Raw genomic sequence first — 23,063 nt, 5'->3', positions numbered from 1 at the left:
CTATCCCCACTTCAGTCCATCATGAACGCTGCTGCCAGGCTCATCCACCTCACAAACCTCTCAACGTCTGCTATACCCTCTGCCAATTCTGCCATTGGCTGCCACTCAACCAATGAATTAAAGCCAAGATACCAACAATAACTTACAAAGCCATCCACAACTCTGCCCCCAGCTACATCACTAACCTAGTCTCAAAATTCCAACCTAATCGTTCTCTTCACTCCTCCCAAGACCTCCTGCTCGCTAACTCTTGTCACTTATCCCATGCTTGCCTTCAGGAGTTCTCCAGAGCCTCTCCCATACTCTGGAATGCTCTACCCCAATCTGTCAGACTCTCTCCTACTTTGTCCCTGAAAACTCATCGTGGCCCTCACCTAACAACTGTACATTTACTTCCTCAATCAGAACCCCCCCCCCCCCCATGTTATTATCTCTTGATCTTCCCTCTTCAATTGTAAGCTCTAAGGAGCAGGGCCCTCTGACTCCTACTGTATTAAAAAGTGTATTGTATTTGTACTGTCTACCCTCAAGTTGTAAAGTGCTGCATAAACTATTGGTGCTATATAAATCCTGTATAAATAATAAAAATGCCTATGGTCAGGTACAGTGGATATAAAAGGTCTACACACCCCTGTTAAAATGTCAGGCTTCTGTGATGAAAAAAAAAAAAAAAAAAAAAATCATTTCAGAACTTTTTCCACCTTTAATGTGACCTATAAACTGTACAACTCAGTTGAACAACAAAACTGAAATATTTTTTTTTTTTTTTTTTAGGTGGAGGAAAGTTAAAAAAACAAAACAAAAACAAAAACAAAAAAAACACAACACTAAAATATGGTTGCATAAGTGTGCACACCCTAAAATACTTTTAAGCACCTTTTGATTTTATTACAGCACGCAGTCTTTTTGGGTAAGAGTCTCAGCATGGCACATCTTGACTTGGTAATATTTGCCCAATCTTTGCAAAAACACTCCAAATCTCAGATTGCGAGGGCATCTCCTGTGCACGGCCCTCTTCAGATCACCTCACAGATTTTCAATCAGATTCATGTCTGGGCAGTTCCAAAACGTTATTCTTCTTCTGGTGAAGCCATTCCTTTGTTGATTTGGATGTATGCTTTGGGGCCATTGTCATGCTGAGAGATGAAGTTCCTCTTCATGTTCAGCCTTCTAGCAGAAGCCTGAAGGATTTGTGCCAATATTGACTGGTATTTGGAACTGTTCATAATTCCCTCTACCTTGACTAAGGCCCCTGTTCCAGCTGAAGAAAAACAGCCTCAAAGCATGAAGCTGCCACTGTGGGTGGGTATGGCGTTTTGGTAAAGGCAAGTGCTGTTTTTGCTCCAAACCTCTTTTGGAATTATGGCCAAAAAGTTCAACCTTGGTTTCATCAGACCCCCAACACATTTTCCCACTACTTTTGGGAGACTTCAGATGTGTTTTTGCAAAATTTAGCCAGGCTTGGATGTTTTTCTTCGTAAGAAAAGGCTTCAGTCTTGCCACTCTACCCCATAGCCCAGACATCTGAAGAATACGGGAGATTGTTGTCACATGTACCACACAGCCAGTACTTGCCAGATATTCCTGCAACTCCTTTAATGTTGCTGTAGGCCTCTTGGCAGCTTCTCTGACCAGTTTTCTTCTCGTCTTCATCAGTTTTTGAGGGACGTCCAGTTCTTGGTAATGTCACTGTTGTCATATTTTCTCCACTTGAGGACTGTCTTCACTGTGTTACATGGTATATCTAATGCCTTGGAAATTCTTCTGTACCCTTCTCCTCATACCTTTTAACAACGAGATCCCTCTAACAGGGGTGTGTAGACTTTTTATAACCACTGTACATAATACACCATGATGCACAGTTATAAAGAATCAACATTTGAGTTTGTCACTTTAAGAAAATTCATTGTTAGCTAAAAAGAGGACATGGGAGGAATAGTTTAATGTATTGGTTTCATAACAAACTGGTTTGTATTAGCAGTAAAATCAATTTTTAACAAAAGCGTTTTTCCTTCAAGTGCATGTTCTACAAATGCGTCCTCTATTCTCGTTTTGCTATATTCACTCCCCTGTTGGGATCTAGACATGTCTTTTTCAATCCTTTAGGGAATAGACTGAATGCAAAAATTAGGTGCATACTTTGTCCAACATTCACTCCATAGCATTGCTTTCTGCTTACCACAGATTTTTGTTTACTGGAATAAAACCTTCATTTGTAGAACATTTTGTCAAAATTGCAGAAATAACCCCCTGAAATAGAGAAAAAAAAAATCACGGTTTTTACTTTGACATGAGGCTTATTTCTATCGAAGGGTCTCCAAACTACGGCCCTTTGCTTGTCTTTATCTGGCCCTTGCAGCACTATTTAATCCACTGACACCAACAATGGGGCATCATTCTGGTTACTGACCAACAATGGGGCACTATTCCTCCAACTGACACCATTAAAAAGGGCACAATTTCTTCCATTGACACCAACACTGGGGAACAGTTGCCAACCCATAACAGGAAGTCTTTGAAGAACCTTCATGGCAGGGTCACCAAGTATAATTTTAAAACTAAAAACAGAGTTCCAGCTTTTGATAAGCTTTAATGTAATGTTTTGGATACGGCAGGGAAAAGTTAAAATCCTGTCAGGTTTTTTTGCGATCTGTGTCCCTTTAGGGAGATTTTACTTCAATTCTGGTCCTGTAAAAACAGCAGAAAGTGAAAAGGAAACATCTCCTTCAGGAGATCCAAATTTATACAGATGTCATTACTACAAAGTCTTCCCATTGGAAAATTTCACCTTTATTCCTATTCTGGTGGCAATTTAAAAAAATGCAGGTTTTTCCTTTACTTTTAGTTAGAATAATGGTCACCAAGATAAAAGCATTTTCTCAATGGGGATACAGTTAGCAATACAAACTTTAGAGGGTTCATAACTCTTTACTATGCTATCCAAAAACGAAAAAAAAAAAAACTGTAGTAATAGACCATAACTAAATGCGCTACCTTCAGGTGATTGGACACTGGCAAAACCTTTGCTGGGAACACCCCCTGCATGCACCCTCAAAACCCACCCGCTTTGTGAGACTCCAAATTGGTAAGAAAGCAAGACAAAATTCAAATCTTCGCTGTACAGTACCTGTAATCAGACCAAAAGATGTCCCCAGGCAACAGAGGGGTGGTCAATGATATAGGAAACAATGGCAAGTCAGCCCACAAGGATCAATAGACCCAAAACCCTCAAACATCTTGAAGCACCTTGCAGCTGAAGCCTGCATCAGCCAAGGCTTGGAGAACCACCCAGTAAAACGTTAAGGTGGTAGGAACAAAAAACCAAAATGCCAACTTTGCAGACCTGCAAAACATGGATACTTTAGTTGGATCTTGTTGAAGTAGTGAAAGAAATAAAAAAAGATTTATGTAGAAACTTCTCCAGGGAGAGGAGATCACCCAAGAACACTAGGAAAAAAAAATAAAATAAAAAAAAAAAAAAAACACAACACACACACACTGAAGTCCCACGGAGCAGGTGGGGTTATATGAGGTGTACAGGGGGTGTTCCCAGCCAAGCTTTTGCCAGTTTCCAATCACCTAGCCATAATGGCATATAGCCTATGGTCTATGGTTACAGATCCCGTGTCTTGTACCTGTACTGTACAGTTAAGATAAAATGTTTGGCTTTGGATACGCCCCAACATGGTAAAGCTTAAGAGATTTTGGGGATGCAGTTTACATCTACTTTAAATATAAAGTAGATCTAAAGCCAAAAGTGTTTTCTTATTTTGGTCAGTATGTAATGATAAAACACCATCAGTTTTTTGCCATCTAGGTCCCTTTTGGAACATTTCCTTTCAAATATCTCCAATTACAAAAATCCCCCTCTGGTGATTTATGTAATTGGCTTTAGAGATACTTTAGAGATGACTGTTTTTGCTTTAGAGATACTGTAACTACCTAATCTTGTTTTAAAAGTCCCTGAAAAATGTACAGATTTATGGTATAAAAACTACTGTACATAAAAACAGGTTATGAAAAACTTGTACTTTGCACAGTACTGGTATGTATTTTAAGTATCTTAAAAAGTGGAACTAAAGTCTAATATTAAAAACCTGAGCAAACAGGCTCTTTCAAAAATATGTAAATTTTAATTGTTTAATTTGAATTTACAAAATTCAAAGTGAGCGAACAGAAGACCCATCTAAATCAAATCAATATTTGGGTGGACTACCCTTTGGCGATCAATTCTTACACTTGCAAAGTCCAGGAATTTTTAGGATTAGAGTCAGGTGTATGATTAACGATTTATACCAAGTAGGTGCTAATGATAATCAACTTCATATGCAAGTTAAAACCCAGTCATTAACGGAAACAGAAACAGCTGTGTAGGAGGCTTAAAACTGGGTGAGGAAGAGCCAAACTCAGCTACTAAGGTGAGGTTGTGGAAGACCGCATCAGGTCACAGGTCAAAGCATAGCAAGGCTGGGCACAGCAACAAGACACAAGGTAGTTATTTTGCAACAGCAAGGTCTCCCCCCGGCAAAAATTTCAAAGCAGACTGGGGTTTCAAGATGTGCTGTTCAAGCTCTTTTGAAGAAGCACAAACAAGCAATGTTGAGGACTGTAGACTTAATGGTTGGCCAAGGAAACTTAATGCAGCAGATGAAAGACACACAAGTTTACTTCCCTTCAACATCTGAAGATGTCCAGCACTATCACCACCACATAACTGGTAGAAACCATTGGGACCCAGGTACACCCATCTAATGTCCACAGAAGTCCAGCCGGAAGTGGTCTTCATGGAAGAATTGCAGCCAAAAAGCCATACCTCTGATGTGGAAACAAGGCTAAGTGACTCAAGTATGCTTGAAAACATAGGAACTGGGGGTGCAGAAAATGGTCAGCAGGTACTACTGGACTGAAGAGTCAAATATTTAGTTGTAGCAGGAGATAGTTTCCCAGTGGGCTTGAGAGTGGTACAATAACCATGTTTACAGTGAAGCATGGTGGAGGTTCCTTGCAAGTCTGGAGCTTTGGTCCGGATCAATGGTGTCCTCAGTGCTGAGAAATAAAGGTGGATTTTTATCCATCATGCCATACCATCAGGGAGGCGTGTGACTAACCCCAAATTTATCCTGCAGCAGGACAACCACCCCAAACATACAGCCAATATCATTAAGAACCATCTTCAGCATACAGAACAAGGAGCCCTGGTTTGGAACAAAAGACGATTTGGCACCCACAGAGCCCGGATCTAAACGTTGAGCCTGTCTGGAATTGCATGGATATAGAAAGATTTGGAGGCAGCCTACTTCCACAGAAGATCTAACTGCAGAGTTCCTACAAAAACTGCACGCAAGCATACCTAGAACTGATTAGGTTTTGAAGGCAAAGGGAGGTCACACCAAATATTGATTTGAATTGGTCTTCGGTTAAATTTACTTCCCATTTTGTCAATTGTTAAAAATACCATTAACACTTCCATTTCAAAAAGCCTTCTTAAAATACAGCATTTTTTCAAAACTACCTAAAACATTTGCACAGTACTATATATTTGACAACCAAGGCTTTTTCTGAGATCTTTGCAATTTATGTGCACTTCCTAAAGTGCAGGTGCAGCTTTGCCTTTCTATATTAGAGTCTGCACTACAGCATATGTAGGTTCAGTCGAGCGGCGGTAGTTTTTTTCCCCCCTGGATATTATCCTGGAGCAAGCATGCAGATAAGGTCGAAATTTAGACCAACTCCTGATCTCCATACCTTTTCCAGGTCAAAGTCTTAAGTACTGAAACTACTGGATTAGCAGACTGCAGGTGTTTTTAAAAATAAACGTGTACATCCACTGTAATATGTAGGATAGGCAATATAAATTAAGTTACATACCATAACAACACTCCATGTGAAAAACCTCACCATGATCTGCTTATGTTGATTCTTGTAGAACAAAAGCACTTTGCCAGCCTGTAATACAGGGCAAGGGATAAAATAATTTGGTGTTATAATGTTAAGGGATTGCTATGGTACACATCAAAATTATCATGAAGCAATCCGTTGCAGCAATGGATTGTTCTGTTGCGTGTAGACAAACTTAAGCACACAAGCGCAAAGATGCAACATTTGCAGGTGAAAAATTACCTGAAGCCCAAGAAATGCAATCACAATGGAATTCAGTGTTCCCAATATTCCTTCTGGATCATAAGGCACTGTTGTTTTATAAATTACCTGCATATAAACCATACATAATAGTGATTATAAACTGACTTATTATAAATTAAAGATAACTACATTCTAGTTTCCTTTGTACAAGATTGTATAACAATAGTTATGACAGCCTGGAATCAAAGCACTGTAAGGTATCTTCTATGCAATAGTTAAGGCAAATCTGAAGAAAAACTGCTGGTGGCACCACAGCACAGGCACCGTGTTACTTTTACACATTAATTTCCTAAGCAAACATTGACTAAACTTTCTGGGTAGAGAGCTTGGCCCCATTCCCACCTAAACATTACTGTTAGGCAAACACTGATGGACTGCCTCACTGACCAATAGCGAGGATTAGGAGGCGAGAGTGGGAAGAGCTAGGACCTTGATACAGGAAGCAAAGTTGTACTGTTCATATCCAAACACCCTGGTATTCAGGGCACTTGGGCCATTGAAGAGGAAACCTGACCCAATAACAAGGTATCTGAACTGCCTACTATGTAGTAGCAGCATGGGACTGCTTTAAATCTAGCTTAGCAATTTTTTCTCTACTACAAATGTTCTTAAAATGTGATGGATGGCCTACTTAAAGTTTTTACATGCTACACTTATTTCTCCTCCACTAGGTTGCAGTCTGTTGTGTTTTCTTTGATCTGTGAAGCAAAAACTCACATTGGATGATGGATGCTGATAAATGTGATTTTCACCAAGAACTGATCGATCAATGTAGCCAGCTGCCCCTCCTGTACAGTTTGGATATTTTCCCATATCGCCAATACCTCCAGGTCCAAGATAACCCCTAAAAAAATAAAAATGAACACTGAAGTATGATGGCTGTCAGAGAGAACTTCAGTAACTTTGGTTTATACTTCTGTTTTGTCTGCTTCTGCCTCTGGTGCTTGACAGACAACTGTACTGTTTAAATTAGAACTATAGGCAAAACTTTTTTCTTTTTGGATAGCGTTAGGGAAAGTTACATAACCCCTCTGATTTTTTTTTCTCTCGCTATCTGTATCCCATCACTTCCTATCCCATAGCCAAACAGGAAATCCCTACAAATTAAGGGAATCCCTTGAGGACCCCCAGGTCACTATATCCAATACCCCCAATTAAAAATTTCCCTTCTATTACTTTTCTGGGGACAACCCCAAAATTTTTTATTTTGCTTACTTTCAATGGTAAAAATGGGACAAAGAGGAAGAAAGAAGAAGAAAGAAAGAATCCTGTTTCTATGCCCCACTGGGTGCCTCTGAAAGGCATGTAGGAGGCACACCCCACAAACCACTTGGGTTACAGGAAGTGTCACTGCTGCTGTGCCCTATGTTTGGGCACACAACTTCTATTGAGCAAGTTTTTATCTGGATTCAGAGTTGGCTAAAGAGCCTGTTCCATCTTTGTGCCTCAAATGAAAAATTTGAGGCACGAGAAGGCTTAATGAGCTACATAGTTGAATTCAGGAATTGTCTCCTCTCAAGGGGTCCCTCCTGATTTCTAACTGTGAAGTACAAAATAATCAGTTTACTCATCCAGTCAGCTGCAATGCTCTGCAAATATGTTTTTTTTGTGTTCCAGTCTGAAATCTATACCAGTATTCCATCTTCTAAAAGTAAAAAACCCCAAGCAATGCAATCAAATCATATGAACGAAGACAGTCAAAAACAGTCAGCAGATCCTGAAATTTAGCTTAAGTTATATGCGTACTACCCCTCAGCTCACTCCTTCAGTCTTCTCACATATCACTAATTTACTAACAGACATATCAACCTGCATGTTACACCACTTCCTCAAATCTATGCAAAACCATGCTCATAATTTTTCCTCTTCCATGTGCCTCTTCCCCCGATTTCTCAGTCAAAAGCGATAGCACTACTATCAGCCCATCCCCGCATGCCAAGATTCTAGGTGTAATCCTGGACTCTGAACTATCCTTTCAACCCCACATCACTGTCCAAATCTTGCTGCCTAAACAACTCTAAAATACACCCCTTCCTAACCAATGACACCACAAAACTAATTCACTCCATCTCCCGTCTCACGGGGATTACCTTTACATAGGCTAGCCCCCCTCCAATTTATCATGAATGCTGCTACAAGTCTCATCCACCTTACTAACCGTTCCGTGTCTGCTACTCCTGTCAATCCCTTCACTGGCTTCCACTTACCCAACAATTTAGATTCAAAATACCAACAACTTACAAAGCCATCCACAACTCAGTCCCCCAGCTACATCACTAACCTAATCTAAACATACCAACCAACTCGTTCTTTTCGTTTCTTCCAAGGCCTCCTGCTCTCTAGCTCCCTCGTCCCCTCCTCCCATGCTCGCCTCCAGGACTTTTCCTGAGCCTTTCCTATCCTATGAACTCCCTACCACAATCTGTCTGTCTATCTCCATGCTTTTTATTATTATTATTATTATTATTATTATTATTATTATAATTCAGGATTTATATAGCGCCGACAGTTTACGCAGCGCTTTACAACATTAGGGCAGAGAGTAAAAGTACAATACAAATCAATACAGGAGGAATCAGAGGGCCCTGCTCGTTAGAGCTTACAATCTAGGAGGGAGGGTCAAGTTATACAAAAGGGTAATAGCTGTGGGGGATGAGCTAATGGAGAAAATAGTGCAGTTGTTAGATGGAGGCAGGATAGGCTTCTCTAAAGAGGAAAGTTTTCAGTGATCGCCTAAAAGTGGATAAATTTGGAGACAGTCTGGCAGATTGGGGTAGGGAGTTCCAGAGGATAGGCGAGGCTCAGGAGAAGTCCTGGAGGCGGATATGGGAGGAGGTGATGAGGGAGCTAGAGAGCAGGTGGTCTTGGGAGGAACGGAGATGGCGATTAGGTTGGTATTTTGAGACTAGGTTAGTGATGTAGCTGGGGGCACAGTTGTGGATGGCTTTGTAACTTATTGTTAGTATTTTGAATTTAATTCGTTGGGCTAGTGGTAGCCAATGGAGGGATTGGCAGAGAGGGGTAGCAGACACTGAGCGGTTTGTAAGGTGGATAAGTCTGGCAGCAGCATTCATGATGGACTGAAGGGGGGATAGTCTATTTAAAGGTTAGCCAATGAGGAGTGAGTTGCAGTAGTCAAGGCAAGAGATAACCAGGGAGTGAATCAGGAGCTTTGTGGTTTCACTGGTTAGAAAGGGACGTAGTTTAGAGATGTTGCGGAGGTTGAGGCGGCAAGCTTTGGAAAGTGATTGGATGTGGGGCAGAAAGGAGAGTTCAGAATCCAGGATAACACCTAGCACCCTGACATGTGGGGACGGGTGGATGGTTTTGCCATTGCTCTTGACAGAGAAGTCCGGGGAAGAGGCACGTGGGGGAGGAAATATTATAAGCTCGGTTTTAGACAAGTTGAGTTTGAGGAAGTGGTGTGACATCCATACAGATATGTCAGTTAGTAAGTTAGTGATTCGTGAGGAGACTGATGGGGTGAGTTGAGGGGTGGAGAGATAGATTTGTGTGTCATCAGCATAGAAATGATATTGAAAGCCGTGAGAGGCTATCAACTGACCCAGGGAAGAGGTGTAGATTGAAAATAAAAGAGGTCCAAGAACAGAACCTTGGGGGACCCCAACAGAGAAGGGAAGAGGAGTGGAGGAAGTAGAATTGTAAGTGACACTGAAGGTGCGTTGGGATAGGTAGGATGAGAGCCACTGAAGAGCACAGTCACGGAGACCGAGGGAGTAAAGTTTTTTGAGGAGGAGGGGGTGGTCAACCGTGTCAAAGGCAGCTGAAAGATCCAGAAGTAGGAGTACAGAATAGTGTCCGTTGGTTTTTGCAGTTAGTAGGTCATTTGTGAGTTTTAAAAGAGCAGTTTCTGTGGAGTGCTGAGGGCAAAATCCAGATTGAAGGGGATCAAGAAGGTTGTTTTTAATGAGGTGGTCACTCGGTTGTAAACCAGGCGTTCAAGGAGTTTAGAGGAAAAGGGGAGCAAGGAGATAGGGCGTAGGTTGCTAGGATTGGTGGGGTCCAAGGACGGCTTTTTAAGTATGGGGGTGACCAGTGCATGTTTTAGAGCATTGGGGAAGATGCCAGAGGTGAGGGAGAGGTTGAAGATGTGGGTTAGAGAGTGTAGGATGGGGTCAGAGGGTGACTGTAGCATTTGAGAGGGAATCGGGTCCAGGGGACAGGTGGTTAGGTGTGCGATAGAAAGGAGTTTAGCAACTTCGTCTGTAGTAGCAGATTTGAATAGGGGGAGTGTCAGTTGTACCTGTTGACATGGGGTCTTAGCTGGGGGAGACACCTGTAGAGCGGAGATTTCATCGCGGATTGTATCAATCTTGTTTTTGAAGTGATTGGCGATTTCCTGGGCAGTGAGTAAGAGCCCATTCACACAGGGGCAACTTTGGATCCGACTTCAAGTCGCCCCTAGTCGCCTCAAGTCGCGCTACATGAAAAAATCAATGTAAGTGAATGGATCTGTCTTAATGCACACTACTGCAGTCGCTCCGACTTCAGAAAAGGTTCCTGTACTACTTCAATCCGACTTGAAGGCAACTTGTACCCATTGATTTCAATGGAAGTTGCCTCCAAGTCTGATCACTGTTCATACTGAGGCAACTTTACAGGAAGCAGAAAAGAAACAGAAAGTAATTTCCTCCACTAAACAGCCAGCCCCCTCCTTCTCACACACAGCTGATTAGCTCTGATTGGCCACTTGTAAAGTTCCCTGTCCTGGAGGCGACTTCAAGTTGTGTTGTAAGTTGCCCCAAGTCGTGCTGTGATTCATACTCAAGTCGTGTCCAAGTTGCCTCCCAAAGTCGTGCTGGAAGTCGTGTTGCCCCTGTGTGAATGGGCTCTAAGTCAGTGGGTGGAGGACAAAGTAGAGAGTTGAAGGTAGAGAAGAGTTTACGGGGATTGGATGAGAAGGTGTTAATAAGAGTTGTAAAATAGGTTTGCTTGGCAGTGTGGAGGAAAGAATAGTATTTTTGGAGGGCAGATTTGTATTGGTTGAAGTCTTTGAGAGATTTAGTCTTGTGCCACAGACGCTCAAGAGCGCGACTACGTTTTTTGAGAATTTTAGTGTCATCTGTTTGCCAGGGTTGTAGGGGTCGAGGCCTGATTCTGCGTGTAGTGAGGGGAGCAAGCTTGTCCAGGTTGGAGGACAGAGATTTATTGTAGATTGACGTGGCTTGGTTGGGGCAGGACAGGGGAGAGATTTTGTCATAGAGGTGGTCAGTAGCAGAATAGAGGAGAGAGGAGTTGAAGTTGCGAAAGTTTCTACGGGTGATGGTTAGGCGTTTGGAGGGAAAGGTGGTGGAAGACAGGGGGAGAGAGAAACTAATAAGGTGATGGTCGGAGAGAGGAAAAGGATTGTTTGAGAAGTTGCATGGAGTGCATAGGTAAGAGAATACAAGGTCAAGCGTGTTGCCATCAGAGTGAGTAGAAGCCTGTACCCATTGCTTCAGGTCAAATGAAGAGGTTAGACTAAGAAGTTTAGAGGTAGCAGGAGTGTTTGTATTAGCAGGGATATTGAAATCCCCGAGAAGGATTGTGGGAATATCCGAAGAGAGAAAGTAGGGTAGCCAGGCAGAAAACTCATCAAAGAAAGTTGATAATGGTCCAGGGGGCCGGTAGATCACAGCAATTCTTAGGGAAGTAGGAGAGAATAGACGTATACAGTGGGCTTCGAATGATGAGAGGGAGAAAGATGGAGGAGGGTGAATAACCTGGAAGGTGCTCTGGGGGGATAGGAGGATTCCCACTTCACCTCCCTTGCGTCCATTAGGCCTAGGGGAGTGAGTCCAGTGAAGGCCACCCTGGGAGAGGGAAGCAAGAGAAGGGGTGTCATATTCGTGGAGGCAGGTTTCGGTGAGAGCAAGTAGATTAAAGAAATTAGTGACAGAGGCCATGAACAGCAGTGAGTTTGTTGCAGACAGAGCGGGCATTCCAGAGGGCGCAGGAGAGAGGGAGGCTGGTGTTGGGAAGAAGAGGAATGGAGACTAAATTGTGTAGATTGCGACTACTGCCAGAGGGTGTAGGGTGATGGTGATGGGTGTGTTGGGCACAGTTAAATAAGGGGGGCCCAGGGTTTTGGGAAATATCTCCAGCGATTAGGAGAAGCAGAAGAGTGAGGGAGGTAGTATGAGAATATAATTTGTATGAGGGGACATGCCTTAGTATCCTGGGGGGTTTGTTAGCAAGTGGGCTTAGAGTTAGAAAGAGGTGATGAGTGCAGTAATAGGGGGAGGGGAGAAGTGAGGGTGATATGTACAGATTGTGGGGTGGAGCAGAGGGATGAAGAAAAGAGAGTTTGAGGAGAGAGGCAGCAATTGTGAAAAGGAGGAGAGGTAAAGAGAGCCTGTTTTAGAGAGGAAGATGATAAAATTTGGAAATGGGGTCACCTGTAGTCTGTTATAGTTTTCTTTGTGCAAATCGCTGAAGTGCAAGAGCAGAAGTGCCACTTATTTAAAGAACCCACTTCTTTGGAAGAGCCCCCTGTATGTGCTCCCCCGTAAAGACGGCCTTGTTTTTATACTGTGTGTTGGGTGTGGGTTGAATCTGGCAATTAATCAATTAGGAGGGGATATTTGGAACACAGCTAGCAGGGCATAACTTTCACACCACAATCAAACTGCAAGGGGACTAAAGGGCCAAAATTGTAAAGATAAGGAAACCCATAATTTAGGTAAGGCTTAATGGCTAAATAAACATTGAACTAATGTGAGCAAGGCTACAGATGGAGTTGAAACAGTGGTGACAAACAGATTTACCAAATAAGCATTTGTGCAGTCAGTCAATATATTCAGTTTGAAGGTATGTGGAGGTATAAACGCAGGTTTACCAAATATGCATTTGTGCGGTCAGTCAATATATTCAGTTTGAAGGTATGTGGAGGTATAAACGCAGGTTTACCAAATATGCATTTTTAGATGATCCCTGAAAACCCTTTTCAGAGAAGCCTATTCTGTCCTTAACTGTACTTTTATTTCTACATCATATCATCCCCCACAGTTATTACCTTTTGTAACACTTGGTCCTCCCTCCTAGATTGTAAGATCTAATGAGCAGGGCCCGCTGATTCCTCCTGTACTGAATTGTAACCGTACTGTCTGCCCTTATGTTTTAAAGTGCTGTGCAAACTTTTGGAGCTATATAAAGCCTGTATAAATAAAAAATATGCAAATCTCAGCATTTTCTGTACAAGTTAACCCCTTTGCACCCAAGGGTAAAACAAATCTTAATGCCTAAGCCCAATTTTGAAAACTTTGACATGGGTTAGTAAAACCGTACATGTCACTACTTTGTGCATGGATTATATCTTGTTTTTTTTCCCCAGGCCAAATTGGGCTTTGATTTGGTGGTAAATGGTAATGGATATTTTTTATAGCAAAGGAAAAAACGGTCTCAAAATTTTAAAAACAAAAAAACAAAAAAAAAAACAAAAAAGAAAAAAACAAAACAAAAACACCCCATTAAAAATAAAAAATAAATAAATAAAAAATACTGCCGACATTGATTCAAACACCAACCCTGGCACTGACCTAGATCAAACCTTTTATCCCATTTCTTTAATTTTTTTTTTCCTCTACACCCCCCCCCCATCTCTACAAGGACAGGGATGGGGGGGGGGGGGGGGTATAGAGAAACACAAAGCATCTTTCTCGTTCATTCACAGAGACAGAAAAGCCCAGAGCAGTGGGGCCGAATTTGTGTTACGTCAGGGCCAAGGGGTTAAGCTTGCATTCCTATTGATCCTTGAACCTCACTGACCAAGAAGCAGATTTAGGAGGAAGAAAAAAAAATCCAGCTTGGCTTTTTACAGGAAAAAAAAAAAAAAAAAAAAAAAAAAAGAAAAAGACAAGATTTGTGCACAAAACTTTAGCTGCCTCTGGAGCTGATCATGTAAACAGGTGGTACAATAATCTCAGCTTGGGCAAATTTCACCATATACTACTGCCCAAGTACATAACAAGTTTACTTTAACATAAAACAACATTTTCCTGAACACGAATGGAAGCAGGAGCGGAGGACAGGAAATGGATGACTACCTTAGGTTTGTGTAGCCTTTGTTGGTAGGAACCGAATTTAAAGGAAATGTGTAGTATGTCATTACTTACAAGGGGCATTCAGGAACAGGTAGCAAGAATGTCAAGCAAAGCCAGGCAGCTTCCAAAGCCAAAATTATAAGCCACTGCGGCCAGAATAAAACCACGTCTTGGAAAAGAAAACAAGTACGATTCTGGAAAACAAAATGCATTTAAAAGCATCAATATACAAGGACTGGGATTAAAGAAATACCTCAAATGTTTATAGCGGAATAATGAAGTGGTCTAGGCATCCCTATTGTCACAATCTACCAATGGCTTCCGACAGCCCACTCACATCTTCAATTGTCAGGAATTTGCCAACATTTAAGCAGTGTACAGCTAGCTTAAATAATTTTAGAGGATAATGGTATGGAAGTGTGGACATTGGACCTCGACACATGGACAGATAACAAGAAATACAAAATGTTACCAATATCTCCACCATCTACCCAAAAAAAACAAACACAAGAACTATAATGTAAAAGTGTCTGCTAAAAATCTTAGCTTTAGACCACTTTCACAAAGAGGTGCATTTACAGGCGCTCTATCGCTAAAAATAGCGCCTGTAAAGCTCCTCAACTTTCACACTGGATCGGTGCACTGGCAGGACGCTCAAAAAAGTCCTGCAAGCAGCATCTTTGAGGCGCTGTATGAGCAGTGTATACACCGCTCTTAAAGCGCCCCTGCCCATTGAAACTGGAGCGCCGCTTTTAACCCTTTTTCGGCCGTTAGCGGGGGTTAAAAGCACCCCCGTAGTGGCCGAAAAGCCAGATGCCCGGGTGCTGCCAGTGTGAAAGTGCCCTTAATCTGCCACACTACTCGCAAATAGCAAGTGTCGCTCCCATAATAAAAACAAAGATAAATGTGTCCATGTGAATAAACACTAAAAGACCATTCTATGTGTTACCTGAGGAAGAGCATCTGGTAGCGGCTTAGTAAACAGCAACTCCAAAACAGAAACCACCAAATAGGTTAAGCTAATGCGCTGAAGAACACCCATAATCCGCAAATCACTCCATGCCACTATAAACAGAATGAAATGAATTACACATTTTTTGTGTTCTATACCATGAAGACTTTGTGACTGATGCTTCCGACAGTTCCAATATACTTGATATGCAGGAACCTATTCTTTACTAAAAAGAAAAATAATGGAGAAACAACTTACATGGACCACGACAGTAATTCTCATTTATCACAAATAATCCAATGAGGAAAAGCTGAATACTTCTCCAAAGAACTTTCCAAAACAGCTTCCATCTGGAGTTCCCTTTTCGCAGCATTGCATTTAAGGACAGATGAATGGATGTTCCCATGATGAACACAAACCTAAAAAACATTTGTCCATTAACAGGTGTAATAATTTGTGGTTGTAAAAACATTTTATGACCCCAATCTGCAACAAACTTTTGTAAAATGCTTCAAAATTATATTAAAAATAAACTGATTCAATTACTTCTCCTACAAAGATTTATCATATATGTGTAGATGCCCGTATCTGTAGGCCACAGTTAGCCCTTTGAGTCTTGCATCCAGGCATTTTTTTTCTAGATCTGCTTATTACATTTCCCCTCCTCTGCAGACACTAAATCAATACATTTTGACTTAAAGTGATACTTTAATTTAAAAGTAACAAACATGTCATACTTGCCTGCTCTGTGTAATTGTTTTGCACAGGAGCAGCCCAGATCCTCCTCTCAGGTCCCTCGCCGACACTCCTGGCCTCTCCCGCCTGCCGAGTGCCCCCACAGCAAACAGCTTGCTATGGGGACACCTGAGCCAGGCCGCTGCTCTGTGTGTCCATTCAGACATTGAGCTGCAGTGCGGCCCCGCCCTTTCCTCTGATTGGCTCACTGACAATGGCAATGAGGAGGGAGAGTCCTGGACAGCAGAGTCTCTCAGGCAACAACACAGGATCGAGATGGGGCTCAGGTGAGTATTAGAGGGGCTGCTGCACACAGGTTTTTTTTTTTTTATCTTAATGCAAGGAATTATGCTGGAAAATTATGCTCACCATGGAAAGACAAGGTCTGCTAGTGTCAACCCTGAAAAAAAAATAAATAAAAAAAAATAAAATTTATACCATGCCTGGAAGTGACATCCAAAGAGTTTACGCACACATTAAAGCACTAGCTCTAAACTGCTTATAGTCTGCAATCTTTACTTAACATGTAAACATAAATTTAAGGGATTGTAAAGAATGTAAAGTGATGTCCAGGTTCAACCCACAAAATAAAAATCATAAATACGAATTTAAAGGTTAAACAATTTGTTCATTGTGAAACAGATCATATTAAAAAAGTTAATTACAAACCCATAAGGTACAATATGCTTTAGGGTCTACTCAGGGCCGCTATTGCTCTATGCACAATGGTGCAATAACCTTTTGTACAAGCTCAACTTCTCCTTGAGCAACATTATTTTAGTACAGGCAAAGGCCGGCCATAGATGGAGCGATTTTCTTTCCTGCAACCAATCGCTCGATTCAACAGTCATTGTTGGGGGAATCCGTCCCGCAGAGCCATTGTGTTCTTCCAGCGGGGACAACATGTGGTGGCTGCAGTAGTTCAATCCCCCCCCCCCCCCCCCTTTATTTTCACCTGGTGATCCAGCCAGTAACACGTCATGTCTTAGAGTATCTGCATTCAAATCAATAATAAAGCTGACACCTCTGGACAGCAGCATTGCCAGTCTGGGGAGAGTGTAGTGTTAGACTAGCAGATTTATATTTAAACTTGACTAGATGCTGAACTCCAGCTAATACTCTATAAGCAGTGAAAGCAAACCGTTTTTTTGTTTTGTTTTTTTTTTTACACTATTTAGCCATTTATCTCCTGATTTAATGAAATCCCTGACCATGGTGAAAGGAAGGAGCGATGTTACCTGAATGATTAACCCCTTGGAAGACATCCCAAGTCTTCTATGGGTCACGGGAGTCTCCTGCATTTGGTTGCAGTCTCTCAGACACCAGCCAGCGCCGGGTGATCTCCCAGCTGGGCCTGTCACACAGCCACAGACAGAAGACAGAGCAGCCCAAAATGGAGTATGGCCACGGCAGCCGCTCGGGGTGCTCTGTCTTCTGTCTGTGGCCAGGGGAGGAGAGGGGACAAGACAAAGCCGGGAGCGCTCAGCTGGTGGACACTGATGAGGCAGCAATAATGGACACCAATGAGGCAGCATTTCATTCACCTCCCTGAAATTAAATTTTGCAGGTTGGGATGTCTGCCTTAGGGGAAAGCACTGACTGATTCCTCTAGCAGTGAGTCGATCCTGTCTGGTGGAGGCTTATTGCTGAACATGAGAGCACTTTTTGAAGAGCATTTTATAATCACAACAATTTGGTTTGCACAGAGCGTTTTTTTTGTTAGACATTATTGCACAAAATAAAAGGATGCTATTAATTAATGGACTCCCTCTTTAAGGCTGGGTTCACACTGTCATACAGAGAAGCTCACAACAGGGGTCCGGTGAGTGCCTGTTCTCCGTTTCAAGTTCAATTTTGGTCCAAAATTTTTGGCTGAACTCGGACCTGAAACGGAACAGCTGCAATTCGCTCCGCAGCCATTCCGGAGTTGTATGAACTGGCTCCATTGACAGTCGGTCAGTCTCCTGACATGTAAATTGGATGCAGTGATATTTGCATCCAATTCGCAACAGTGTGAATCCAGCCTCAAGCTGTACTATATGGAACATTATAATTTTAGCATTTAGTAATTAAGTATTTGGTATAAGCGCTATGATTAAGGTGTTGCCCATAGTAGTCTGTCTTCTTTAATATTTAAAAACAGATCAAAGAATATATGACTATGGACAAAAGCTTCACCACTGCTCCAATTTTCAATTTCCATAAATAAGTTTGTATGACAACGGCGTGACAGAAAAAAAATGCTGGCATTACATTACCATTCCAACTCTGGTGTTTGAAGAAACAATACCCTCCTCCGCCATAATTCACAAATACCATTATTATAAGAGCAAGCCTATAATATAAAAAACATAGAATTTGTAAAGCTTGTATTTTTCTTTTAAAGCTGTAAAATGTGTCCTAGGTCTGCCTCTCATCTGGGGTTCACCTTCAAAAAGTTGCTATGGGTTTCTCAAGCAATGAACAATTTCTGCTCTTAGATACATAACCATTGACAGCAATCAGCATTTTTTTTTGCCATCTGTAAGGGGGCATTTGTCTGAATGACCAAGAAAGAGAATTATTGGACCAAAGCAAAGTAGTATTCATCCCATTAACCAACTAAGTGGCATTCTTAAAAAAAAAAAAAAAAAAAAAAAAAAAAAAAAAAACACAAACACACACACACCACAAAACAAAACACATTCCTTCCGCCAACCGCAAAAGGCCCTTTCCTCAGTGACCATCAATGTAAGGTGGACCTTCTCCCACTAACAACCAATTTAGGGAGCCCTTCTCCACTGACAACCAAGAAGCATTTCATTGACCACTGGTGTTTTCTTATTGTTCATTTTAAAATAGTTATTGGTGAAAATAATTAATGGTCTATAAAGTGGGAGTCAAATGCACAAAGTATGTCACATTTATGCCTTTATTCATTCTTCTATTTCATGCGAATGTAGCATGAGCTGAAGATATAGTAGTTACCCTCTGCAATAAATTAAGCATCGACCCCAGTGCTGACAACTACCAGTCAATTGCAGAGTCCCAAAAAAAGCACTAAGATCTCAGTGCTAAAAATGTTATATTGTTATGCTCCCAAGAATCCGCCCCACAATAATAATAATAATAATAATAATAATAATAATAATAATAACACTACAGTATAAGAAATATATTCTGGAAACACTATAGTTACCCTCTAAAGGTATCCAACGATCGCAGCCGCTGCGGCACAGCGGTCCATGTAACCAGATGGGCATCTTGATTACAGAGATCAGCCCTGCTTGGAGATCCCAGCTCCTTTGGAAACAAGGAAGGGGTTTATTTAGATCATATTTAAGGTTTTTCTTTCCAATTAATTAGTCCCAGTCCAGTGATTGACTTTGACGGCAGTGTCTATAAGCTAGTTTACCTGACCTAGAGAACTGGAGAGAGAATCTCTATCTCGTCCTGTGTGTGCAGTTAAGGTGCACAATACAGACAAGTTAAAGGTGAACAAAACCATTTCAAATCACAGGGAAAGATAAGGAACAGGTAATGAGGCTGGTTAGATTTTACGCAATAAAAATTGAGGGACTTAATTTTTAAATAACCCTGAGAAAAGCAAATTCCAGTTTACTTATTTCATCTAGACATGAATTGATATTTAGAATGCACAGGAATGAGCTTTTTACATGTTTGGATAAATACACAAATCGTGTGAACATATTGATTGCAAAGACTCAAAATTTTAATTAGGCCTCATTCGCATTAGTGCGATTTCTCTTATGCCTGCAGTTTCGTTGCCATGCACAACAATGGAAATCTCATTCTCTATGGTGCCGTTTACATCAATGCAACATGGTGCACTGCGAGATTTCAAAAGGTGCAGGTGTTTCTTTTGGTGTAGCATGAGTTGTTAGCCCCACAGACTTCAACTGGAGTGCATAAAAGGCACATGTAAAATGCATGCACATGCATCTTCAGTGCATTTTTTTTTTGGGGGGGGGGGTCCATCTATCTTTATTTTATATAAAAACACACACAATGCATCAAAAAAGTGCTACAAAAAATACACATGGTTATGCCGCAGCACTAGTGTGAACCAAGGCTAAATCATCCTCAAATTATATTATATAAAACTGTTCTGTATGGATTCCTGGTTCCTTCTTTCAGGAGCTGAACCGTTGCGTTAGCACCTTTATATGGGGCGGCTCCCTTCCTCGTCTGGCGAAGTCTACTTTACGTCTTTCCTGGTATATTACTGGGCGGCTATACTGGTCTCCATCCACTGGTGGTTTGTCCGCTCTCGGACCAATGCGGCTATATGCTTGGAGGCTGCCCTTCTGGATTCTCTTAATGAGATTGTAACCTGGTATATAGTGGCCTCAAGGCTTATGTTGCCCTCCTGCAACCGAAAACTCTAAGGTGTGGGTAGCCGCTAGGAGGCGGTTTCATAAATCAGGCCATTGGTCACCCTTTCATCCGCTATGGGGTAACCCCACTCCACCACACTTTCGGTCTACCCCTGCCCCCCCCCCAATATGGGCAAATCTGGCATAAAAAGGCTAAGGAACATTATGCCGGCGGGTGTATTACTGTCCTTTAAAGATTTTTCAATTCAATTCAGGATTACTTAGATAGATGCATTTTCGCCATCTCCAGTTTTGGCATGCTGCCCAGACCCAGTTCCGGCAATCTGTTACTCTGGCCATGGACCCCATTGAGGAGCTCCTTGCAAAGGAGTCCCTGACCAAGTCTCTCTATGCCCTCTATTTGGTGCTATCCAGTCTTGACTCCCCTAAGATTGAGAGGCTTTGGAAAAGAGGATTTTTTCAAGGAGAGTTTTAAGCTGGTCACCTCCTCCGGAGATAAACTGATACAAACTAAATTACAGCATAGGATCTACTGCACTTCCCAGTGATATCACAGGATCTACCCTCAGAGACCCAGTTTGTGGACAGTGTCATTCAGATACTGTCACATACTTCCATATGTTCTTGAGCAGTCCCAGGGTGGCGCAGTTTTGGGCACATGTTTTTGAAGTAATCAATGGCCGTCTGCAGCTATCCCTGGTGAAGTCACCAAAACTAGCACCGTTGGACATACAGGGAAATGATCAGAGGCCTCGATGTACCAAGCTTTTGATTTTAGTTTATGTACTATGCAAAGAAAGCTATACTGGTATATTGTCTGCAAAGTGTGTGTGACCACAAAGTCTCTGTATGTAACCCAATTACCTACTCGACGTTTATTGTGTACCATTCTGTCACATGTTATGCTTGTACCAGGACTATGTTCTCAAATTACTATTCGAGCCATGAAATATAACACACACACACACACACACACACACACACACACACATCTTCACCACGTCTAGATGACTAAATGCATTGAGTTGCTGCCACATGTTTGGCCGATTAGCAATTTGTGTTACCAAGCAATTGAACACGTGTACCTAATACAAGTTGGCGGTGAGTATTTATTTTTTCTACTCAAAACTGCCTTTTCAAGAACTTTATATGCCTGGAATTCTGAAAAAGCATTTTTAAAGTTCAGATATTCTTTAGGAATAAATAGAACTCTGAAAACATAGTAACATAACTGCCCCTAGTTGAAGAGTACATAAAGAGTGATGCAGCATTTCATTACAAAAAGTGTTTTCTTACAGAATTAATGAGTCGGTCCGTTTCAGTAGGATTGATCTGTTGGCATAACCAATTCTGGACAGGGCTCCGCCTACAAAAAGGAGGAAAATAAATAAATAAATAAATAAATAAATAGAGGGAGGAGAACAAGCAAGAATTAAACTGAACGTGCACAAATTTTTATCTTCAAAAAGAAATCCGAAACTTCAGGAGTTCAAAACTCCTGGTGCATTTTATGACTAATCCTTCAACATTTAAAACAAGTGCTGTAATCTGTAATTGATTATTAGGTAACCTAAAAGTTGAATATAAAAAAATAATAAATATTATAAAAAGTTCCTTCGGTGGGTGGCTAAGATCTCCACTGCACCAGATTGTGACAGCCATCAAGTACCACCCACATGCACACCCATCAGGTCAGTATGTATAATGTACTTCCAGCTCCCCCTAGGAACATGTCGGATATGATGTAAGTCACCTCCCTAGATCCTCCCTCATGGCGTCCAGGCAAAGAAAACATGAAGCCTAGGACAGCATACAAAAAGCCATTAAATACTCAAAAAGTAGGGCTTGTTTTGTTTTTTACTTTAAAAAGGGGTGATTAACCACTTGCCGACCTGCTCAGGCAGATATACTGCGGCAGGTCGGCTGTCATGCGCAAACTGACATACCTGTATGTCAGTCCGCAAAAGTAGGATATCGGGTGAGCGTGACTCAATGTCTGCCGGCGACGAGGGGAGGTAGAACGAGGAACTGTCCATTTAAACAAGGCATTTCCCTGTTCTGCCTAGCGACGCGCGAGATCTTCTGTTCCCTGTCATCAGGAACGGTCATGTTCCAGTAAGCCCATCCCCCCTACAGTTAGAACACTGAGGGAACATACTTAATCCCCTTCTCTGCCAGTGTCGTTTTTACATTGAACAGTGCACTGTCACAGCCGCGCTAAAAATTGCAGATCGCTGCCATTACCGTATCGCAAAAAATGCTCTGGTCATTAAGGGGGAAAACCTTCTAGGGGTGAAACAGTTAATGTGGTCAGGGAAAGGGATTTAAAAAGGTCAAAACTGTCCAGGATTCTAAGGTTCAGCTTTAGCAACTTCAGCTCTGGAAGGTTTACCCCTTCATGACCAGGCCATTTGTTTGCGATTCGGCACTGTGCTACTTTAACTGACAATTGCGCGGTCGTGCGATGCTGTACCCAAATAAAATGTATGTCTTTTTCCCACAAATGGAGCTTTGTGGGAAAAATTATTATTATTTTTTTTTTTTTTTTTTGTTATAAAACATTCCCAAGTAAAAAAGCTAAATTTCTTCATAAAATTTAGGTCATTATGTATTCTGCTTCATGATTTTGGTAAAAAAAAAAAATCCCAATAAGCGTATATTGATTGGTTTGCGCAAAAGTTTTAGCGTCTGGGATATTTTTTTTTTTTTTACTAGTAATGGGACACTTTTGGGGACCAGTGACACTAATAGAGTGATCAGTGCTAAATAATATGCACTGTAACAACGACACTAGCAGGGGAGGGGTTATAGGGGGCAATCAAAGGGTTAAAGGTGTTCCCTGGGAATGCTTTTACT

The 23,063-nt window shown here is 41.6% G+C and overlaps 1 protein-coding gene across 1 annotated transcript in view; it reads right to left on the bottom strand.

Moving 5' to 3' along the window:
* Positions 1 to 23,063, bottom strand: part of HGSNAT (heparan-alpha-glucosaminide N-acetyltransferase) — a 47,390-nt gene that overhangs the window by 2,517 nt on the left and 21,810 nt on the right. Inside the window, exons 6-16 of the mRNA XM_073598110.1 lie at positions 21,504 to 21,573; positions 19,049 to 19,152; positions 18,129 to 18,205; positions 16,240 to 16,270; positions 15,394 to 15,554; positions 15,133 to 15,248; positions 14,256 to 14,377; positions 6,859 to 6,985; positions 6,121 to 6,207; positions 5,869 to 5,946; positions 2,180 to 2,250 (exon numbers count right to left, since the gene is read on the bottom strand). Of these exons, the coding sequence (XP_073454211.1) occupies positions 2,180 to 2,250; positions 5,869 to 5,946; positions 6,121 to 6,207; positions 6,859 to 6,985; positions 14,256 to 14,377; positions 15,133 to 15,248; positions 15,394 to 15,554; positions 16,240 to 16,270; positions 18,129 to 18,205; positions 19,049 to 19,152; positions 21,504 to 21,573 (1,044 nt within the window). The remainder of the gene's footprint in view (positions 1 to 2,179; positions 2,251 to 5,868; positions 5,947 to 6,120; positions 6,208 to 6,858; positions 6,986 to 14,255; positions 14,378 to 15,132; positions 15,249 to 15,393; positions 15,555 to 16,239; positions 16,271 to 18,128; positions 18,206 to 19,048; positions 19,153 to 21,503; positions 21,574 to 23,063) is intronic.

The sequence above is a fragment of the Aquarana catesbeiana genome, linkage group LG01 (genome assembly GCF_042186555.1).
Source record: "Aquarana catesbeiana isolate 2022-GZ linkage group LG01, ASM4218655v1, whole genome shotgun sequence".
NCBI lineage: Eukaryota > Metazoa > Chordata > Amphibia > Anura > Ranidae > Aquarana > Aquarana catesbeiana.
Note: the sequence above shows the minus strand (reverse complement) of the source record. Positions and strands in the feature narration are given on the sequence as shown.